Genomic DNA, 23,958 nt, shown 5'->3' with positions numbered 1-23,958 from the left:
TAATGTTCTGAGAAAAAGATGTAACTTTTAATATTCAGTACTCTGTTCTGTAATAAATCTAAATGAAAATTAAGAAGCAAAATGTTTGTGTGGATTTCTTCAGCTATTTTATGTTCCACACCTCAAACACATGCAGATGAGGTCGTCTGATGACTCTAATTTGGCCTGATATGAAAGTTTGCAAGCATTCACCCAAGGGTTAAGTTTAGCCATACATCATTCTTCACAACCCTATAGCTGAATGAACCACCTTTGAAAAAGGATGAATGGAAATTACTGATTGTCAAATGCCGCAATTAAACTTTTAGAATTTTCATTAATTGGCTATGTTTAAGAACCTGCTAATGAGATTGAGGAACAATGGTAGAATGCTTAGCTCTGCTCACAGCTCCAGGGGACTGCGTTTGAATACTGGTCTGGTTAATGACTTGGTATCGTGTTTGTTCGGCTTGTCTCAATTAGGGTCGCACAGAGCAGTGATTCTCAATAGTACTTAATTGGAAAAGGTTACACACGGTATACTGGAATTTCCCATTCCCAGCGCTGTCTTCATTTATCTAATAGAGTGATATTGTAAATGTACTGGTAGAGTTTTGACATACAAGTTGTGAGATAAGCCCGGACACCACCAGACTGAGACCACATCTTTATAAAAAGCACACGTTTATTTAACACAGTCCCATACAGCACACAGTGCTCCCAGCACCAATCACCCCTAATACGGGCCTTATTCACACTGTCCGTGGGCCGCCTTTTCCTCTCTCCACGTGAGCTTCGTCCTGCTCCCACTCCCAACTCTAGCTCCCAATCTGTAGGAAGGCGGCCCCTTTTATGTTCACCTGGACGTGCTCCAGGTGCTTGATGATGCTCTTCCGGCAGCACTTCCTGGTGTGGCGGAAGTGGTGCTCTTGCAAACAGAAGCACTCCAGGTGTCCCTGGAAGGCTCTTCTTCCATCTTCCCGGGTGTGGCGGAAGTGAATGTTTCCCGGGCTCCATGAGGCTCGGGGCGCCCCCTGGTGGTGGCCATGGGCCCCACTGGGCTTGAGCCTTCTTGCTCCTTTACTGTGGTCCCCTCAAGATCCAGGGTGGTTGCCCCCTCGTGGCCCGGAGGACGTATATGCCACCTCCCGGTCCTTCCAGGCATCCTGGCTGGGTCTGTTCCCCAGCCTCCTGTGACAAAGTATCAGTATTTTTTTATCAGTAGCTGTAACAATGTAATAAATAACAGAAGTATTCACTTACTTGAATTTACAAGATGAAATGGTTTTACATTTAGTATAAAGTTTCTAAAAAGAGATGCAAACACACTACCAGTATACAAGTTTCACAAGGACTCAAAACTGTGCATCTTCCACATACTGAACACTGAATGTAAAGGAGGGAGAATATAAGATTACTTCTATTACTTTGAAACAACACAAGTAGTTGACCTGATCTGTAAAACTACCAACACTTAACAATTACCATTACCAAAATGTGAGCTGTGATACTTTTGTAAAAGAGGATGCTGTTCAGTTTTGATATCAATGAATGAATGAATGAATGAATAGGAACAAATGATGAAGAGGTAGTGTCTATGTCTGAAAGAGCTGAGAGAGTTATTTTTGTGGCCAGGCTGCTCCCTAACTACCACACAAGTCATTTTTGTAAAAATATACTTCAATTTAATAACTATGGTTTATGCAATAAAATAAAATAGTTTCCTACTACAACAAAAGTTACATTCAGTCTTGTGACATAATTTACAGTTAAAACATCAGTATCCAGCTACTGATAAGCTTCAAGCTTTTCGAGACAATATTTTAGGAACTGTAACCCTGGCTTGTCTGTCTGTAACTTTCTGTGTAGTTCCTTTGCCTTATTGGATGATCTCGGGTTGTTTGACTGCTGCAGCTGGGCTCCTATTTCACTTTCAGAATTCAAGATAATTTAAGCTTATATTTCATCATCACTGATTTTATTTGTTGTGTCTCATTATCTTTGGTTTTGACTTTGGTTGTATCCAAACCATGGCTTACAGAGTGTTCATCAACAAATGAGTCAGGGATCGGATGAGCTTCTCTAGTTGAAAGTTTTGGTGGAAAGATAGACTTTTGGAGGCCAAAATGAAGAGGTGTTTAATTTGAAGTGTCATAGAATTAATGAAAGACTTGCTCTGTCAGATTCACCCAGTGAATCATCTTTTACTATCTGAAGAAGCATCTTCCAGTGATGTTATGATGCTATACAACTTTGAAAAGAGAGAGCAATACTAAATAATAAGTAAAAGAATTACATTTTTCATCCCATAGCAATTCCATTTGCTTGATGCTAAAGTATTAATTTAATTGCAGTATATTTTAGGACTAACTTTATTACTCGTGTCTAAATGTGTTTACCCATTTTTGGTACCAATTTGTCTTTAATTTCTGAGGAGGATCATTGATACTTTCTTCTAGGAGCAGTTGCCACTGATGGATAGATAAGGTGGACCAGTATTAAAGTGTAGCAACTAAGCATTGGATGAGAGAATCTGTTCTTTAATGGAGCAATACATCGCCTTATTTGAAGAGAAAATTGCATTGCTCTATTATCCTGATAGTTTTAAAAATGAAATACAGATGAAAAGAGATAGAATCTTCATCTTAAAGCTTTTCTCAGCTGTAGCTGTTGTCGCGCAGAATAGTTAGATAAAGTCTGACAAACTGACATGCTGTGTGTATTCGTCCGGACATCAGAGGCTGTATATTAAATAAATTGCTAGAAGGTTTGAGCTTTACTGTTGACCTAAAGGGACCTTAGAGCTCCAAGGCATGTAACCTCAATATATGACCTTCACATACAGCAAGTTTGCAATAAAACTAAATCATAGAATATGAGCATTCAGGGAAAGTGTTCTGTCCCTAAAGAGTCTTGTTGTTCTAGTAAATTGAGAATGTGCCATTCAAAGACATAGTAAAAATATACTCACATTCTCTAATTTTAAACTAAACTAGTTTAAAAAAGTGGTTAATAATTGTTTTTAATAACCAGTATTTGCTGATTTTTTTTAACTTATCCATAGATTCTTTATATTAGGTTTTACAATCTGACAATAAAACACATTTTGATTTATTTTACTATATTAACTTCTTAAAGGCTCTGCAACGGTCCATCATGGTGAAGAGAGAGCTGAACCAAAAGGCGAGGCTGTTGATTTACCAGTCGATCTACGTTCCTACCCTCACCTATGGCCACGAGCTTAGGGTAGTGACCGAAAGAACAAGATCGCGGATACAAGCAGCCGAAATGAGTTTTCTCCTCAGGGTGGCTGGACTTTCCCTTAGAGATAGGGTGAGGAGTTTAGTTATCCGGGAGAGACTCAGAGTAGAGTCGCTGCTCCTCTGCATTGAGAGGAGTCAGTTGAGGTGGTTCGGGCATCTGGTTAGGATGCCACCTGGACGCCTCCCTGGGTGGGTGTTCCAGGCATGCCCCACTGAGAGAAGGCCACGGGGGAGACCCAGGACACACTGGAGGGATTATATTGTATCTCCCGGCTGGCCTTGGAACGCCTCGGGGTCCTCCCAGAGGAGGTGGATGGGGAGAGGGAAGTCTGGGCTTCCCTGCTTAGGCTGCTGCCCCCGCGATAATGGATGGATGGATGGATATTTACTTCTTAATGGTCCATCCACACAGAGCTAGAACCCATGCTAGCAGCACTGGGCACTGTGTCAAAATCAGAAATGAATGGAACGTTAGCTGGCATAACCACTGACACACCCAGAGTTGATCCATTTATGGTAATTCACGATTTTAACATTATGCCATAATGCAGTGTCAGGAAAGTACAGAAGGCACCAAGGGTCATTTTAAATATATGTCCATATGAGTTTAACAATCAGGAACTTCATTTTTCTCATTTGCACTCATGATGTCATTTTTTCAGCTACTTGCCAGACCTCTTGATTATAGGTGAGGATGGATATGTAGACTGATGTATAAAGACAAAGAAACCCTTGTACTAGTTTGTTGGTCAGTCTAAGGATTACCTGTAACTTCACTCTTGATGAAGACCCTAAGGGTCAGCTTCTCAGCCCTTCCTATTAAGGGAATCTCCTAGCTTTCCAAACTGGTTACTCTCCAAGTTTTAGTTTCACCTTAATTTCCATTGAATAAAAATCAAAAACATGAGATGAGACAAGATGCAGCATTGGTGGGGTCCTGTGTTCACTCTATGAAGAACTGAACTAGAACGAAGTATGCTAAGATACAGTAACTCTTTTTACTTAATTACAGAGGCCAAATGGTCACACAGAAGCAGCCTAGACCGTTGTAGTCTTGTAGTAGTAGGCAGAGTGGTGGCTCTGAGGCTAGGGGTCTGTACTGGCAATTGGAAGGTTGCCGGTTCGAATCCTGTAAAATTCCAAAAGGGACTCTCCTCTGTTGGGCACTTGAGCGAGGCCCTTAACCTACAGTTGCTAAGCGCTTTGAGTAGTGAGAAAAGCGCTATATAAATGCAAAGAATTATTATTATTATTAGTACCTTTCGCAAGATACCACAGGGTAAAAGTTCATTTCCCGTTTATAAAGCAAACGTAGATTGATATATTCTCATGGCACCAGAAGTATCTGTGCAATTGTTATGCAATTTAGTTCCAAAACTAAAACAGCTTTGACTTTATCCATTTTGGGTCTAATGTCCAATTGTTAAAGGGAATCTCCATTCCAGTAATTCTTGTGATACTCTGCTACTCACTGTTTGAACTTATTAAAAATCTCTGCATCGTTTTGTGTTGAGTAAATTTAAATACTTAAACTAAGAGTAGTACTGGAGAAGGTGCCTAAGGTCACCGCTGGCATTGCCTTTTGCCCAGTGCTAGACAATTTAAAGAGAGACAGATGTGGGAGTCGCAATAAGGAAAAGAGTTAGGAGGAGCAAGCTGTGGGCCATGTTTTTTCTTATGGGTCAGTGATATTGAAAATGCACACAAAGCGGAAATAAATGTGACTTTAGGTCCCTTCTAGAACCCTCTTCTGCATTCTCTTTCTGGCTTAGTCCCAGTGGGTTTAAATGCTCTTGGCAACAGATATCAGGTAAGCTAGAATTGTATCAAGTTTAAAATTATGGATGTGTTATATGATCATCTGCTTTCTTTGAACAAAACATACACATATTGTGGTCAAAATTTAACATCTTATTAAAGAAAGAAACATCCTCTAACAGGACAATTCAGTAATCAGGTAGGAGAAAAGTTGTTCATTGTATCTTTTAATTACTCCTTGGCAAAATGCCTTGGAGGGAGCATTCTTCAGAAACAGTCTGTTATAACATGGTCAGAATGATCAGAGATACAAAGAATAGAGGTTCATTTAATAAACTGTTGAATTTACATACAGTGTCAATCAATGCATATATTTTACTCTGGTTGGTTCATTGGTTTACACCCAAATGATTTATATAAAATAAAAGTCTGGTTCTTCTTATACCTTTTGAGATGAGCCACCACTCTTAAAATTTCTGTGCATATAACAACTGTCCACTCTAGTTTGTAGGACATCTGCTGAATTCTTAGCCATCTCTTATTCATCCCTCAGTACATTTTGTATATTACATCAGCCTTTCTTCTGGTACATTCTTTATTTACTTGACCTTCTCAGTATTTTTCCTAAACCAGTTCTTATATTTCAGTCTACATTTTGTTGTTCACTTGACCTTTATCTCATTTCCGACCTTTATTAACCCTTTATGCTATTTCTTAAAGATGAATGCTATGTTACCCTAAAATTATTCTTCCACAATATGTTAAGGTATCCAGACAGTTATCTGGTTAATTCAATTAGCCACCTATGAATAGCATGGCTCTAGCATTTAATGATAAACAATAATGTTAATATATAATAAAAACTGTTGAATAAATATTTAAAATAATTTCAGTAATTCAAGCTGTTCTAATTATTAAGCCTTCAGTGTCATGGATAATTGCTAATACTATGAAAAAATTACTTAAAATAATAAAAATAACCTTTATGAAAATAACCTTTATAGAATAATAAAAATGTACTATAATTCATCCATCCATCCATCCAACTCGCTATATTCTAACTACAGGGTCACGGGGGTCTGCTGGAGCCAATCCCAGCCAACACAGGGCACAAGGCAGGAACCAATCCCAGGCAGGGTGCCAACCCACCGCAGGACACACACAAACACACCAAGCACAAACTAGGGCCAATTTAGAATCGCCAATCCACCTGACCTGCATGTCTTTGGACTGTGGGAGGAAACCGGAGTGCCCGGAGGAAACCCACGCAGACACGGGGAGAACATGCAAACTCCACGCAGGGAGGACCCGGGAAGCGAACCCAGGTCTCCTAACTGCAAGGCAGCAGCGCCACCGTGCCACCCTACTATAATTCTCTATGGCTTAAATTGTATTCATGTGAAAAGGTATGTGTGTATGTTACAAACCCATTCTGTTTTTGTCAATCTTATTTTGTAGGGTACATTGAAGAAGCATGCATCATCCCATGCCCATCAGACTGCAAACTTAGTGAATGGTCTAACTGGACCCACGCAGACACGGGGAGAACATGCAAACTCCACGCAGGGAGGACCCGGGAAGCGAACCCAGGTCTCCTAACTGCAAGGCAGCAGCGCCACCGTGCCACCCTACTATAATTCTCTATGGCTTAAATTGTATTCATGTGAAAAGGTATGTGTGTATGTTACAAACCCATTCTGTTTTTGTCAATCTTATTTTGTAGGGTACATTGAAGAAGCATGCATCATCCCATGCCCATCAGACTGCAAACTTAGTGAATGGTCTAACTGGTCCCGCTGCAGTAAATCTTGTGGAAGCGGTGTGAAGGTGAGATCAAAGTGGCTACGCGAAAAACCTTATAATGGAGGAAGGCCTTGCCCAAAACTTGACCATGTCAATCAGGTATGAGATTCTTTTTCCTAAATATGTGTCTAATAGATCATAACACACAGAAAATAATAAACAGAGGGGGTTGAATTCTGGTTTGCTAAGTTTGACTTGATTTGATATGTAATTTTATTTTTTTTTTGTTGTTGTAAAAGTTAATGTTGATCATATGGATTGTTATCTTCTTCAAATAAAATCATTAAAAGAAAAAAAAGGAAATAGCAAACAGTGTCACACATGCTTGCTTTAGTATATACTTAAGTCCCTATTTCTCATTATAAAAATATTGTGAGCAGTTCTTAAAAACTGCTTCACTTCTTTTTATGAACTGCTTTACTTTAATGCTACCATAAAAGAACATAAATTAAAATGCAAAACATCCTCAACCCAAAAAAAAAGCTTTTACTGGCTATGCTTTACTCAATACATCCATCTACACAGGCGTTACTGAACTGTAGTTGCTGGTGAATATCACTGCTTCAGGGTCAGGCACCCTCACTCCAATGTGACAATAGTGTTGGTTAAACTGCAGTGACCTTGATATTGAAAGGTGCAAATCTGTGACTGGCAGTTATAGAAGTCAGATCATTTTCTAAGAGTCTCTAACACTTTATTATTATTGTATATTTAGCTGACACATAGGTCAAGATAGATTACAACTGTTCACAGATGTTTTTATAGCTGGAACATAGGCAGGTTAAGTTAATTGCTTAGGGTCACTCAGTGAGGCAGAGACAAGAACTGGGTCAGCAACCTTGTGATATCCAGTCCACTAAGTTAGCCACTGCACCATACTGCCTACCTTTATTAATTTATTTTTTTTTTATTTCTGAACAGAAAAAGCAGAGTATTAGTTTATCCAGTTTATGTCTGTGCTCCTAGAACAAGGCAATAGTATTTTAGGCTTTTTAGACTGGGCCATTATGGAGTGACACATCCTCATTTTATCAGTACTATATTGACAAGTGTTGCCTATTGATCAGGCGACACTTCAGAAGGAATGGCCATATTAAAAACACTAGTGGCTTTCTGAGTTGCTAAAATTGTAACATAATCTACATAAAAGATACACACAACAAACACTGATCGGAAGAAATACTGTTATCGCAAAGGTCAGACTACTGAAGGCTTTCCTTGACTAATGCAGAATGCCGACTTTGGAAATGTTGCGGATAATACTTAATAAATAAAGAAGAGTCTTGAGCCATCATTATTTACACCTACAGGTGGAGTCCTCATATGCTGTTGCTAATGCAGCTTGGCATACTGAAGAAATCTAACATAAAACTCCCTTTAATCAGCTAGATTCATTTACATATAATTACTAAGAAGCATTTCAAACAAACCAATTAGCATACAGATAAATAATATTGCCCAGAAACACATCACTGCTCTTAAGTTATATGTAAAGCCCCAAAAGAATTAATTATTAAGAGTCATGGCTGATATCTCCTTAAAAAATAAGACTATGTAAACTGTTATCAGAGAACAAAATATAAGTTAAATGTTATATACAGTATGATCTCATTTTCTTATTTTAAAACTACTGGCACAAAAGTCAGGATGTCCTAGTTCAGTGGTCCCAAACCTTGACTATGCCCTGCAACCCTAGAAAATGTTTGATTTATGTTCACACCTCCTGCAAAAGTAATACAGTAATCCCTCCTGCATCGCGGGGGTTGCGTTCCAGAGCCACCCGCGAAATAAGAAAATCCGCGAAATAGAAACCATATGTTTATATGGTTATTTTTATATTGTCATGCTTGGGTCACTGATTTGCGCAGAAACACAGGAGGTTGTAGAGAGACAGGAACGCTATTCAAACACTGCAAACAAACATTTGTCTCTTTTTCAAAAGTTTAAACTGTGCTCCATGACAAGACAGAGATGACAGTTCTGTCTCACAATTAAAAGAATGCAAACATATCTTCCTCTTCAAAGGAGTGCGCGTCAGGAGCACAGACTGTCAGAAAGACAGAGGAAAGCAAACATATCAATAGGGCTGTTTGGCTTTTAAGTATGCGAAGCACCGCCGGTACAAAGCTGTTGAAGGTGGCAGCTCACACCCCCTCCGTCAGGAGCAGGGAGAGAGAGAGAGAGAGAGAGAGACAGAGAAAAACAAACAGTCAAAAATCAATACGTGCCCTTCGAGCTTTTCAGTATGCGAAGCACCGTGCAGCATGTCGCTTCAGGAAGCAGCTGCACAGAAGATAGCAACGTGAAGATAATCTTTCAGCATTTTTAGACGAGCGCCGTTATCATCTAGGTGTGCGAACAGCCCCCCTGCTCACACCCCCCTAAGTCAGGATCAGAGAAAGTCAGCGCAAGAGAGAGAGAGAGAAAAGTAAGTTGGGTAGCTTCTCAGCCATCTGCCAATAGCATCCCTTGTATGAAATCAACTGGGCAAACCAACTGAGGAAGCATGTACCAGAAATTAAAAGACCCATTGTCCTCAGAAAACTGCGAACCAGCAAAAAATCTGCGATATATATTTAAATATGCTTACATATAAAATCTGCGATAGAGTGAAGCCGCGAAAGGCGATGCGCAATATAGCGAGGGATCACTGTAGCTCATTTGATGAAGAAAATGTTTTAACCACAAATTGAACCAAATACAGTACTGCAGGGTCAACAAACTGAACTCAAAAAAATAAGCTTTTAACTCAGTGCAAAAATTTTAATACAAATTGAACAAGTTACCTTTGTAAATATCAGCCTTGTAAATGTGTCACCTGTGAAGTTTAGACACTTGATTGACCATCTGGGTTTGGGGTATCCTGCAAGGCATCAAGTGCCTCAAGGAAATGACACATGATCAATAATCAAGGAGTTTGAGGGATTGGAAACTTCCGTGAAGCAACGGGTACCGGGGCGACGCTAAACAATGGCAAGCTATGTTACCTGATAACACTTGCACTGCAGTTCGAAAACTGATGCGCCACACAGTTAAAATTGCTGCGCTATTGCCGGAACCGCCAGGGGGAGGGATGGGCTGAGTGTAATCTGTAGGTGTTCCATCCAATTCAGTCCCCCTAGTCCCCCCTGGCAAAACTGTCAATCAAAACATGAAATCAGTGATATTTCACAATCAGGGCTTGCACAGAAATCAATACCTGACCTCTCCTTTCTCTATGGATCATTGCAAGGTCCAAATTCCATCCTCTTAGATGAAGTTATCTGCTTTTACCAACGCTACAGCCACAGCAGGGAACCTGTGAGAATGCAGATTTCTGCTGCGCATCTGCAGATTACAACTGCAAGTGCAATGCTTGATTCTTTTCATATCACAGAACAGGAGCACTAACTAATGGATGACCTACACATGACGGCACAGTGCAAGACACTGATTGCACTTCAATAAAGTTGGACAATGCAATTCACTTAATTTTGGTGAATCACGATGCAGCATTCCTCTTTGTTGCACCCCCTGTAATGGCAACAGTTGAACGGGCAGACAGTTTTAAGTACATTTTTTTCTTACAGAACTAAGGCCAGGAGATATGGAATATAACAACAGAAACACTTAAAACACAGCACTTGTGGTGCTTCCTGTGAAATGTTTCAAAATAACTTTAGCACTTTTATATATGTGTGTGTCTGTGTGTGTTTGTATGTGTTAAAAAAATGCTACATTTAAGAAAATTCCAACTGTTTATATAAAGCAGCATTAATTACATACATTTAGAACTCATTAATTAAAGAAATTAAGACAATACGGTACCTGTTGTTGTCAGGTTAGGCTCCATAAGGTGTGAATATTAAAAATGGATGAATGAGATATAATCTAATTATTGTATTCCACAGTCCACCAATATCAGCCTAATTAGATTATAAAAAAATATGAGCTAATCTGCTGAATCAGGTTGATAAACGTGTAAAACATCCTAGGTTAAGCATGTTTGAAAAATTCAGATGACATTTACTTTTGCAGTTCTACAGTTGTGCTAAGCTGTACTCTGCTACTTTTAAAAAAAAATCAGAATTATTGTGTTCACATGCATCTGTAAATTCTATAAACAAGTGCACTAAAAATGTTTTGGTTCTACTATAAGTAGCCATCCTCTGGTCACGTTGATGAGGGTTATAGTTTTTACACAAGAGCAACAAAAATTATGTCATGTAAATTTAGTTACTACCAAATCCATTTTTGCTTGTAGTATAATACAATGGCAACATACTGTACATGAGAATATTTTACCAGTGACCCATTGAAATACTAATGCAATTTTAATTTTTTTTTTAATGTGGTAGTCCAGCTCTTTTTGTAGTACACTGTAAATTCTAAACAACGCAGCCAGAAAGCACAGGTTATAAATTTCCCCCTAGTAATAATTCTCTATGTCTACCCAGCTCTCACAATTATGACAAATGGCATCTCCTTCCAAGCACTTTTATGCTGCTTCCCTCCTGAGGCATTCTTTGCTTTCTTATTTTGTGGACCAAAAAGCTTTTTCCTTATCCCACAAGTGACTCTTTTAAATATGTTGCCCTGCAGGTGATTTCATAGTGAAAAACATTTAATATTCTGTCAAGTGCCATGCAGTTTTTCAGTGTCATGTTCATGAAATAATTAAAATAAGTCAACACAAAAAATGTGGAAAATATGATACTATTTGTATTAATATTTTGTGCATTTACAGCTTTGAAAAAAATACAACACTGCGTTCTTAAAATCAACCATGCTTATAGTAAATAATTAAATTTAAATAAAATTAAATTTAATGTCTTTTGTGAAGGAGATGTTCCCAAAGCACTTTAAGTATTTACAGTATTTATTAAACAAATTTAAAAAATAAGGAACATATCACATAAAAATAAGCATACATTTATTAACTAAGATGAAAATATGTCCTGACTAGCATATGAGGGGAGTTCAATAATTTATTTAGCTGAGTATGAAAGAAAGAAGCAAGCATGTTGAAACTAGTCTGGGAATGTTGTGACATGTCTCAAAGTTACTCATGCACAGTTGTGGCTCAGTGCGAGTGTAACATTCCAAGAGACAGGATGTCAGGAGAGTCCTTGTGCGAATCAAGTAAGCTTCTTTACGACAATGCGCCAGTTCACATGTCACGTCAATCACAGGTTGCCATCTGAGAATGTGGATTCCAGCAGCTGAACCACCCACTCTAAAGTTCTGACCTGGCTCCCTCAGATTATTTCCTGCTCCGACTTTTGAAGAAATCTCTCCGTGGACTTTGGTTTTCAAATGATGAAAATGTCAAGGCAGCTGTGACGTCCTGGTTTGAAGGTCAAACAGAAGATTTTTTTCAGAGGGCTTAAAGTCATTGCAGGAAAAGTAGATGAAGTGTATGGAGCTATCAGGGGACTATATTGAAAAATAAAACAAACGTTTTTTCAAAAATATTTTTCTTTCCTACTGAGGTAGGTAGATTATTGAACGCCCCTCATATATCTGTTTATTGGCAGCATTTTTTTTAGTTAAAATTTCAGACAAGGAGAGGATTAATTTTACTGTGCTTTTTCTTCACTGGAGTATGCACTTTCTCAGTAGGATACTTAACTTTCCTTTCATTAACTGGCCAGAATATGGTACTTTTAATCAAAATTCTATTCTTGCTTAGAATAAAAATGTGGAAGAAAACATTAGAACATTAGAAAGATTTAGACTAGAACAGGCCATTTAGCCCAACAAAACGTGTCGTATCCACATAATTCTTTCAAAATAACACCAAGTTGAGTTTTCAAAGTCCCTGTAGTCCTACTGTCTACTACACTACTTGGTAACTTATTCCATGTGTCTGTGGCTCTCTGTGCGAATAAAAATATTCTAACTTTTGTGCGAAATTTACCCTTAACAAGTTTTCAACTGTGTTCCCATGTTCTTGCTGAACTCTCAATCTACTGTGCTAATTCTGTTCATAATTGTGAACACTTCAATTATGTCTCCTCTTAATCTCTTTTTGGTTAAACTGAAAAGGTTCAAGTCTTTTAATCTTTCCTCATAATTCATCCCCTGTAGCCCTGGAATCAGCCTAGTTGCTATTCTCTGGACTTTTTCTAGCGCTGTTATGTCCTTTTTGTAGCCTGGAGACCAACACTGGACAGTGTATTATAAAGCTTAATCATAACTTCCTTGGACTTGTACTCCACAGATCAGGGTGCTATATAACCTAACATTCTGTTAGCATTCTTAATAGCTTCTGAATACTGTCTGGCAGTCGATAGTGACAAGTCAACTACAACTCCTAAATCCTTCTCATAAGGTCTACTTCCAATTTTCAGCTCTCTACTTATGTATTCAAATTTTTACTTTCTACGTTTCATAATTTGCAATTACTAAAATTAAATTTCATCTACTACAAATCTGTCCAAGCCTGTATGCTGTCCAAGTCCAGTTAAGTTCCGCATTCGATTCAAAATTCTTCTGTTAACATTTAAGGCTCTCCACAACCTTGCCCCTCCATATTTTTCTGACCTCCTCCATGTTGCCATTTCCTCCCGTACCCTTAGATCTTCTTCCTCCATCCATTTGACTGCCCCCTTCGTCCGTCTTACCACCATGGGGAGCAGAGCATTCAATCCATCTATCTTGGTATCATCTGTAAACTTAACCAGCTTGTTACTTATATCCCTATCCAAATCATTTATAAATATACTAAAAATAGCAGCGGCCCTAGCACTGACCCCTGTGGAACACCATTCTTAATGTCAGCCAATTCTGATAGGGTTCCTCGCAGCATCACCCTCTGCTTTCTGTGTCTGAGCCAATGTTGTGCCCATCTACAAACAACACATTGAACTCCTACTTCTTTTTGCTTGATGCCCAACCTCTCATGTGGAACCTTATTAATGCTTTCTGAAAGTCAAGATAAATAATATCATATGCTGCACTCTGAACATATCTTGTTGTTGTTTCCTCATAGAATTCCAGCATGTTGGTAAAACACAACCTCCCTTGTCTGAACCCCCTGCTGACTGTTCAGTAAAGCTTCTGTTCTTGCCATGTGGTGCTCAATTTTATCCTTAATAATTTCTTCCATTAATTTACCTGTAATGCATGTTAAACATACTAGCCTATAGTTACTTGAATCTGCCCCATCATCCTTTTTAAATAATAGGAAATGCTTTGCCTTTTCCCAGTGCACAGTGACTTCTAAAAATGTGCACCCACCTAATGTTATACTCATCTCCATCTTTGTTTTTTCTCTGTTATTGCTATGATATGATAATTATGCTTATGGCAAGTAATTTAATAATAACATTCTTCACACTAAGGGACTAATGATACAGCCAGCTATTTTAAGTAATTACAATAGTAAGGACTAAAGGGTGGTGTGAATTCACAAATCAGCTTGTACTTGTGTGGCCTGCTCTGGGTATAAAAAAAATTCATAGGAGATCATAGGCTTCTTCTCAAATACCCAGAATAATTATAAGACCATGGACCATTCTAAAATACCATTAGCTGTTCAGAAAGACTGTGCACTGCTGGTTTTTGCATCTTTGAATATTTCCTCTTAATCATAGCCTGTACCTTAGTGCAGATAAAAGAGAATACATTTTACTGGTCACAGTAATAATGTGAGAATCAGCATCTTTATAGCCATTGTGGTCATTCTTCTGTTAAAGCATCTAAAATGAAACAGTAACATTTTATTTTTTTTACATAATACATAACCCTGAACTGGCCCTGTGATGGACTGTCCTCTCCAGGGCTGCTTTCTGCCTTGCACTCATTGCTGGCAAAGGCAAAGGTCCAGCTCCCCATGACCCTAAATTTGATTATGCAGGCTTTAGAATGTTATGCTATAACTTCAAGCAAAATTCAATATTATTTTGTTTAATAAATTAATAAAGTCACTGAAGTAAGATCTATTTGTTCAATTGTAATTGAATATAATTTATATGGATGATGTATTTTTCTTATACATTATGACACATTAACACCTTTGACAGATCAGGGATTGTTTAACTATTATCAGTTAATGGATTTCATACTGAAAATGTGAGATTTAAACATCTCCAGACACTGTAGATGACAGACATCGAATAAATAACATTTAGAAAATTAGATTTAGTTATAGACACAGTAAAAATAGCAAACAATTTTGGATATGCAGAATTAATCAAGTACTTGTATAATGATTATATTATCTTTCAGCATTCACTGCTTGCATAATTTGAATTTTATATGATTAAATATATAATAATAATAATAATAATAATAATAATAATAATAATAATAATAATAATAATAATAGAGAGATTGATGCTGTTGATACTTACATATGTTAGAGGTTTCTTCCATTAATTCAAATGATTTTTATTATAATTAAAGGTGAAAAGGTTGCTGTTCTGTTGTAGGATACACTAGTTGCTATTCAAATTATCTGTTATACAAATGACAGGTTTAAACAACTAGATAAATTCATGTTGTCTAATTTCTTTTTTCTTTTTTTTTTTTACCAACCTTTGGATTGGCTGAATGAACATGCAGGCTCAGGTAAGGGGCTGTAAGAATTTACCTGAAATATGTCTCTTATTATTCTTTCTACAAGATGCTTACTGTTACAAAGCAAGTCTCCATGTCACTAATCATTTTCATGTTAATTATTCTAATGTGAGTTGTTGTAAAAGGTGGAAACGTGCTTAACCATTGTCCTTGGCATTCCATAAAAATCTAAAAAAAAAAGAGACAGGGTGAGGGGTCTGGAACATCACAATGCCAGAATAGCAAATTTTACGTTATAGACGTTCTATCACCAATAATTGAATCTGCTGTTTGGCTAACCAAACAAACATCAACTGAGGAGATTTTGTCACCCATCATAGGACTTTTCTTGATAGGCTACCTTGATGCCAATTTCCAACAAGATAATGCCTGGCTGCTACTGTATATCACACAAATGCTTTGATGATATTAGGACCCTTTGCTGTTTCTGAGTATGTGTTGCACATTCTTGGATAACAACTACAGTCTATTTCAAAGCTTTTTCGGACCACCGTCTCCCTGGAAAAACACTTGTATAATGTCTGGTTAAATATGCATCAGGACACTATTAATTAAAAGCAATAATTTGAGTTTACAATACATAGGGTTTGTGTGATTTTTAATCCTTTTCATATACACATGACATCAGTTTTGTACGCTAGGTTTCATATATATTGGATCATTGCTTCAGGATGCATCAGTTATTATTACATAATGTGTTTAACATTATACTTAGATACTAATGTTCTAAATATTGTTACAATTTAAAGAACAGTCCGTAATGAAAGTTAGCGTGTTATGAGTCTAATTTCACTGTGATTCATTTTTAGAGTTGCTGACTACATTTGAAAAGTTCTGAATAAAACAGAACCAAAAGATTGTTTTAATCGCTTTATCTCCTGTTGGAAGCACGTACAGTATATTATACTGATTGTAAATCAAATGCTAAAATATATATTTTAATGTTTATTTTGGGATAGGTCTATGAGGTGGTACCATGCATGAGTGACTGCAGTCAGTACATTTGGGTGGCTGAGGCATGGAGCGTCTGGAAAGTTAGTAATGTTGACCTAAAAGAAAACTGTGGAGTGGGAGTGCAGACAAGAAAAGTGAGGTAAGACTGTTGTTAAATAGTTTTAAAACAAAATTCCTATGTCTTGTAAAAATGTAAGTAAAATCATTGTTATGTTTTGTAACCTTACTTTATATTAGGTGTATGCAGAATACAATTGATGGACCCTCAGACCCAGTAGAAGACTACCTTTGTGATCCTGAAGAAATGCCACTTGGAGCCAGAGAGAGCAAGCTTCCTTGTCCTGAGGACTGTGTGTTGTCTGACTGGGGCCCATGGAACAGATGTCCTTTGGTATGCCTTTTGAGATTTAATAAAGAATCATGAAAACTTGTAAATTACTAAAACTTAACATGTAATTCCTGTGTATGTTAATTAGAACAGGGTAAGTCTGTGATATCATTTTATTAGCACATCACCATGCATTGCAAGCAAAGTTATTGCAGAATGGCAGAATCTATCATGCCTTCCTGCTGAAATAACAGGGTAAACCTGCGGATACTACCAGTACAACATCCTATATATTTATGTTTCATACAGTATCAATCTTAACAATCATTTCCTTCCCAACTCAGAAAGCTACAGCATACGGTCATAGAACCCTGTATGAAGTATTCGTTCACAGATACTGAGCCATCAAAAAGTTAACACAGCATGTTTACCTTAGAAAAGTGAAAAAATGTATTTCCAAATTCAGAAAAAAAAACTTCCGAAATGTTTTTTTTATATCTAATTTAAATAAGATAACACATTCTTTTCATTCTGAGTTACAGAGCGTGAGTCAGGATTCTTTCAGTTGAGTAATATAAGACATGAGTGAGTGAGCCATGAATGAGTTAGCAATCTAGTGTTAAGATAGACTTTTTGTGACAGAATTGTTTCCCTATATATTTTACTTTGAACAATGCTGATGCAGTGATTGTGAATCCAAAAATATTTGACAAAAAAATTGTGGTTGAAATAAGGTACTGCAGTTTCAAACAGGAAGATGTTGGGGCACCAACCTGGTCATTTCCATTTAAAACAGTCCAATAAATGCTCCACTATAAATAAAGAGCAGGAAAATGAGTATTCTTTTAGCTAAGTTTGTCAGAGCTCCATCCTATGGTTAATTTGAATCAGAACTGACATCCTCTTTCCAGCAGCAGGGGGCTTTAACAGCAGAAGACCAGAAGGGGCAGAGTCAGTTACCTTCTGGCTGCTGCAGTGGAAAAAGAAGAGGAGAAGGTTAGCACGAGTCCCTCAATCCCCCCCAATCCTGGGGTGGTATTACCTGCTACAGATGAGCTCAGAGGGTGATCCACAGATGATCATGCATGACAAAGCAAAAATATTTCCAATATAATCTTTGTAGGGCATTCCCAATACAATATTGCCCAGTGTGGCAGGTGATTTATGACATTGTCAATAATTCTGGACTTGTCCAAGATATAACTTGGATAATCTTAGTCAAATTTAGTGTGTGCAATGTTCATTTTTTTAACTGAGTTAGACTAAGGTTGTCACTACTTGATGAAGATAGTATTTTATTGGTGGCTGATTTCCACCTGTTATTTGAGATTCTAATTAAAAAGTCCTCTTCTCAGCTCTGCTTTAGACCATCTAGGCTTACAGTCTTTGAAAGAAATCAGTTCAGTTTTCGGATGCTGCCTATATGTTTATTAAAGTGGTATCATACTGGATAAACTAGCAGATTACTGGGTCATTAGGAATAACGAATAGTGGCAGAAGCAGAGAGAAAACATAGAAGAACATTTGGGGGGGGGGGGGGGGGGTTTGGTTGGGGGCTTCCTCTCAATGGCTAACCAAGCAGGTAGAGTTTTATTACATTCTGCTTCATTCTATAAACTCAAAGTACCTATATTTGTAAAACTGGAAAATAGATAGTTGTTTTCTCTCGTATGCTTTAGCTTGATGAAACTTGTTTTGGCCATATACAAGATGTTCTTTACAAGGATAAAGGTAATTTGAAACAGCAACAGCGGACAACGTAATCCGTAGGTCTTCTGCGATAAAGGCATTTGCCATGTCGATGTGGGCTTGTGTGCGCAGTGTTGATGGCTTTAAACCTTTCTACTCATTCATAAACTTTTTGCAGAGTCATACTGTTTTTGCTTCCATACTGATCAAATATCCTTTGGTGACTTACACCAGGCTTCTCTCCCTCTGCCTAAAATAAATCTCACTATGGTGTGTTGCTCAACAATGGTGCAATCCCACAGCAAAGCGTCCAGGTTCATTTGGCCTTGGCTTCAACTACATGTACAGTAATGGCAGAGTGCTGTGCTTTGAGTTTTTCAACTACCCATAAGCATTTGCAAATGTCTTTTTTTATTGCGCCAGCTTCTATCCATTGCAGTTACCGCATAATTTTCAAAGTGCCATTACTTTTTGATTTACCCTTGCATATATATATATATATATATATATATATGAGAGAGAAAAAGAACTTCATAGTGTAATATTATTTAAAGCACTATTATAAATACTTATACTTCTAATTGTGGTTACCATAGAAATATCAAACCACAATCTAAGTTTGCAGTAATCTCGGAACTCTGAGCCGTAGCTGTAACATAAAGAGCTACATGAAAAGACTGACCTGAAAACAGATGAGCCAAAACCAGATTTTTATGGAATTGAGAAGATTTGCCCAGTAGTCATTGCCTTGTGAGCTATTTGCAGTTCTTTTCTAAACAGAGGGTCACACTTTTCATTTGCACAGCTCCTTTATTAATCGCACTATTTTGCAGCTGTTTATACTGTATTTTGTTTAACTTATGTCATTTGTTTTTTTTGTAAGCGATGTTGTATTATGTTACAAGCAGCTCCAAAGCTGCCAAATTAAAATCCTGTACGTTAAGTATTGGCAAGTAAAAGTGATTCTGGTTCTGATATGATTTAATGCAATGGAAAACAAACTTAAAGCATATGGCATGAATCATAATGACTTTACCTAAACAAAATCAAATCAAAATAAGTATATGTGTGCCTTTTCATAATAAATTGCCATCAAAGGGAATGAAAAATTTAGTGAAAATTCATTGTATAGTTTTTGCTAGACTAAAATTTATTTAATTCTTGAATAAAAACAAAAAATATTTAAGAGTCATTTATCTGTAAAGTAGTCAGCATCCTTTATAAAAAATAAATATCATTGATAGAAAGTGTACTATCAGTGCCTAGACAGAAATGTAATTGAACAACATGCCATTCCACATTCATGACGGACATTGTCAGTGACTGCCATGCAACTCTATCATTAACATATGATATTATGGAATTCTTGTACGACAGAGTCAACAGAAAAGAAATTAAATATCTGCCTTGTAAAGAGACGGACACACCACAACTGAGGGATTACAGGAGAGAGAAAGGAGTTTTCTGCTTGCACAGGAAGGCCAGTAGGTAAATGTTGACAGTAGACTAGTTGTCAAGTTAAATTGACACCTGTATAACCATTAAATTGACAATCTTTGAAATTCCAGCTAATTTAAAGTCCTTTTTTTTACTGAAAAGAGAGGTAACAACCAAATAAATACAGCTTTGAGTACTACAGGATTTAGAACTCTATCTACAGAAAATCATCAGGTACGCAATAAATGAAAGCCTATAATTGTTTAATATGATACAGCTCTACATTTCACTCAGAGAGCCCAAAAGATCAGAATTATTGTGACAACTTAAAGTTGTATCAAGAGTAAATTTAACTAAACACTGAAATATGACAGAATAAAGAGTCAGCTGGTAGCAGTTAAACAATGAATATTGTCAATTTAATACTTAATCACTTCTAATCAGAATAATAAAAAATGTGATTTCTCTAGGGCGGCACGGTGGCACAGTGGTAGTGCTGCTGCCCTGCATTAAGGAGACCTGGGTTCGCTTCCCGGGTTCTTCCTGAGTGGAGTTAGCATGTTCTCCCCGTGTCTGCGTGGGTTTCCTCCCACAGTCCAAAGACATGCAGGTTAGGTGCACTGGTGATCCTATATTGTCCTTGGGGTGTGTGTGTGTGTGTCCTGCAGTGGGCTGGCGCCCTGCCCGGGATTTGTTCCTGCCTTGCGCCCTGTGCTGGCTGGGATTGGCTCCAGCTGACTCCCGTGACCCTGTGTTAGGATATAGCGGGTTGGAAAAATGACATGACATGATTTCCCTATGTTAAAATCAGTCTCTGAGATAGAGACACAAACCAGAAACTCAGGAAATATTATTGAATTTCAGTTGAATTGTGGCCATGCCAAATACTGATATAAAAGCTGTTTCCCGTGATACTAACAGTGTTTTAGTAACTGATTTTACTTAATCTATAGCAATGCCAGATTAAAACTCTCACAAGTGCCACAGGGTGTCAAAGTTCTAAAGGCTCTTCCTCACCTCACTTCCCCAACCAAAGACACCCCCACCAAGCACAGGCATATATTCACAAATTATGAACATCCATCCATCTTCCAACCCGCTGAATCCGAACACAAGGTCACGGGGGTCTGCTGGAGTCAATCCCAGCCAACAAAGGGCACAAGGCAAAAACCAATCCCGGGCAGGGTGCCAACCCACCGCAGGACACACACAAACACACCCACACACCAAGCACACACTAGGGCCAATTTAGACTTGCCAGTCCACCTAACCTGCATGTCTTTGGACTGTGGGAGGAAACCGGACCGCCCGGAGGAAACCCACGCAGACACGGGGAGAACATGCAAACTCCACGCAGGGAGGACCCGGGAAGTGAACCCAGGTCCCCAGGTCTCCCAACTGCGAGGCAGCAGCGCTACCCACTGCGCCACCGTGCCACCCAATTATGAACATTGCTTATGCAAATAATAAATCAGGTACAGGAACTGAAGTAGAAAAAAATCCAAAATGTTACATTGGGTCAACTTTACCTTCCTTTTTAGATGCATTCTCCATTAATGCAAAAGCACCTATTGCAAAAGCCATAATCTGTCCTTCAATCTCTGTATGTCTGCCTAAGACAATTTGACCCCCAGTGGGCCAATTTTGTTGAGATATGGCACACTTATTCTTCAAAGAAATGTGTCAAGACAATGCAATTTTCGTTCAGATATCTCAAACAGATTGTGCTGTACAAAGTTTTATAACTTCAAAATTTCAAGTTCAAAAGCATTGGTGAATTTACAAACGCGTCCATTTCAAAATGGAGAAACATTCCATGCGACTTCAATTAGTTTACTGTTTCAATATTACCAGGAAAGGCGCAGCTGCTCTAACTGATATAAACATTACATATAACTGATATAAGCCATTCAGAAATAGACAGTAGGAGATGGCAGGCTTCAGTAACTTAAGCCCCTAATCTCTGGTGCCCAGAGATCTTTCAGTCCCAGATATACAGGAACAATCACAACAAGCCCCTGATCTTCTTGCCCATTGTGTACCTTTCATATACTTGTTATACAATAAATGAGTTCCTTTCCAAGTCCTTATCTATTTATATAATTTTAGTAAATCATGGTGTTTTAACTACTATTAATAGATGGGGAATTTATTTCAGTTCCTTTCCTTCTTTCATAGCGTAATACTGAAACTGATTTTTTGTTTGTGTTGTTCATGTTTATTAATACATACAGCATTTTTCAATTGCAACTTGACTACTCTCTTGGATACACTTTTAAAAATGTTATGTTTAAGAAAATTGAACAGCAAATATTCACAGACCCTCCAACTCTAACACAAATCAATCGATTCCCTTTTTACATAACTTGAATTGCAGTCTGCTGTGTATAAAAGATATTGAGTCACCACAAGCTTATTTGTGATCCATTTTTAACTCCATTGTAAAGTGCTATTAAAAAGCACATATTAAAGGTAGTCCACTAACACATGTAATTGCATTCTGTTTTCGCTGTTACTTTTGAATATGACTCATTGTTACAAAACTATTTAATACACTCTTGGATGAAGTAAATAAAATATATGAAATTCTCCAACTTCATATCAGTTAATTTAGTTGCCAAACGCATCTGAAGATTACGCAGTGCATATATTATCTGACTTGTTTGTTAGTTAATGTATTGCAATGAGTGTAACAAAAGAATTAATGAGTGCCATGTCACATCTGCAGAAAGTCAACTTTCTTCTGATAGCACAGTTAACAAATATCATCCTTCCATTTTCCAACCCGCTGAATCCAAACACTGGGGTCTGCTGGAGCCAATCCCAGGGCGCAAGGCAGGAATCAATCCCGGGCAGGGCGCCAACCAATACCAAGCACACACTAGGGCCAATTTAGAATCTCCAATCCTCCTAACCTGCATGTCTTTGGGAGGAAACCGGAGCACCCAGAGGAAACCCAAGCAGACACAGGGAGAACATGCCAACTCCACGCAGGGAGGATCTGGGAAGTGAACCCGAGTCCCCTTACTGCGAGGCAGCAGCGCTACCACTGTGCCACAGTGCCGCCCTAACAAATATCAAACATTTCTAAAAGGCCTATACGCTTTGTAGCAATGTGGTGAAGAAAGCACAAAGTAGCTGGAGAACAAATGCAGGACATATGACAAATTCCATAATGAAACTGACCAGGGCCAAAAATCAATTCATGTTCTTGGAACTAGGAACTGCAATGCTTTACAGTGTACCTCCATGATGTGGCTAATATAAAAATGACTAAAGTCTGGAGGGGGGTGGTGAATTATAAAAAGTGCCAATCATAAAGCCTTGCAGGAAATGCGAATGGATATGAAGAGAGTTTCACCAGGCTTAACTATTTGAAGCTTGACAAACTGATTCTGGGATTTCATTTATCTTGAACCTTCTATAATAAGGTCTCATTATCAAGAAGACCTCTAATTTACATGAGGCCGCAAATAACAAAATTAGATTACAAACTGGGAGACTGTGATCAGGTGTACACTTTCCTTGAGGCAGTGCTGTTTGAATGATTCACAGCCTTCAAGGTCAGAATTCAAGTGAAGACCCATTTTTTTCTGAAGGCCTGAAAAAAATTAAAGAGCATTTCCTATTCACATCTATCTTTGCACGCTTTGATAAATTTTACTTGAAAGTTATTTGCAAGTATCTGATTAATCCTATACTCACTGTGTATTTTGTGCATGCACTTTGGAGATCTCATAAATATTTATTTAAATGAGAAGTCTTTGCTTCATAACATTTGTGCTTAACTAATGCATGCTATTACATAAATATATGCTGGACTAGCACTTGTCCTCACAATTGCAGAAGACTGTGTTTGAATCCCAGTCTGGCCATTGTCTGTGTGGAGTTGTCATGTTCTCGCTTGTGGCTCTGAGTTAGATTAAATTAATTGGATTAAGCAGGTTTGAGAATATTATGTTTGAGAATGTTATGTTGTGTTTGCTTACTATGCCCAGTATTGTTATTGGATGTTTCTGCAGCAGTGGAACTATCAGTAAATGATTTTCATTGTATTCTGAGGTCTGTCACTTTAATACTAGTCTTGAATTAATTTAAAAGTATTATGCTTATCGTGGAATGAAATGCTTTTGCAAGGTACGTTATATTGAGGATATGTGCAATACTCTCTGTGTGTGTATCTGA

At 37.9% G+C, this 23,958-nt stretch overlaps 1 protein-coding gene across 1 annotated transcript in view; it reads left to right on the top strand.

The window, feature by feature from the left end:
* thsd7aa (thrombospondin, type I, domain containing 7Aa) overlaps positions 1-23,958 on the top strand; it is a 486,116-nt gene that overhangs the window by 397,500 nt on the left and 64,658 nt on the right. Inside the window, exons 14-17 of the mRNA XM_028817154.2 lie at positions 6,724-6,902; positions 15,351-15,356; positions 16,325-16,458; positions 16,557-16,710. Of these exons, the coding sequence (XP_028672987.1) occupies positions 6,724-6,902; positions 15,351-15,356; positions 16,325-16,458; positions 16,557-16,710 (473 nt within the window). The remainder of the gene's footprint in view (positions 1-6,723; positions 6,903-15,350; positions 15,357-16,324; positions 16,459-16,556; positions 16,711-23,958) is intronic.

This window comes from Erpetoichthys calabaricus, chromosome 13 (assembly GCF_900747795.2).
Source record: "Erpetoichthys calabaricus chromosome 13, fErpCal1.3, whole genome shotgun sequence".
NCBI lineage: Eukaryota > Metazoa > Chordata > Cladistia > Polypteriformes > Polypteridae > Erpetoichthys > Erpetoichthys calabaricus.
The sequence above is the reverse complement of the archived record's forward strand: the minus strand, read 5'-3'. Positions and strand labels throughout refer to the sequence as shown.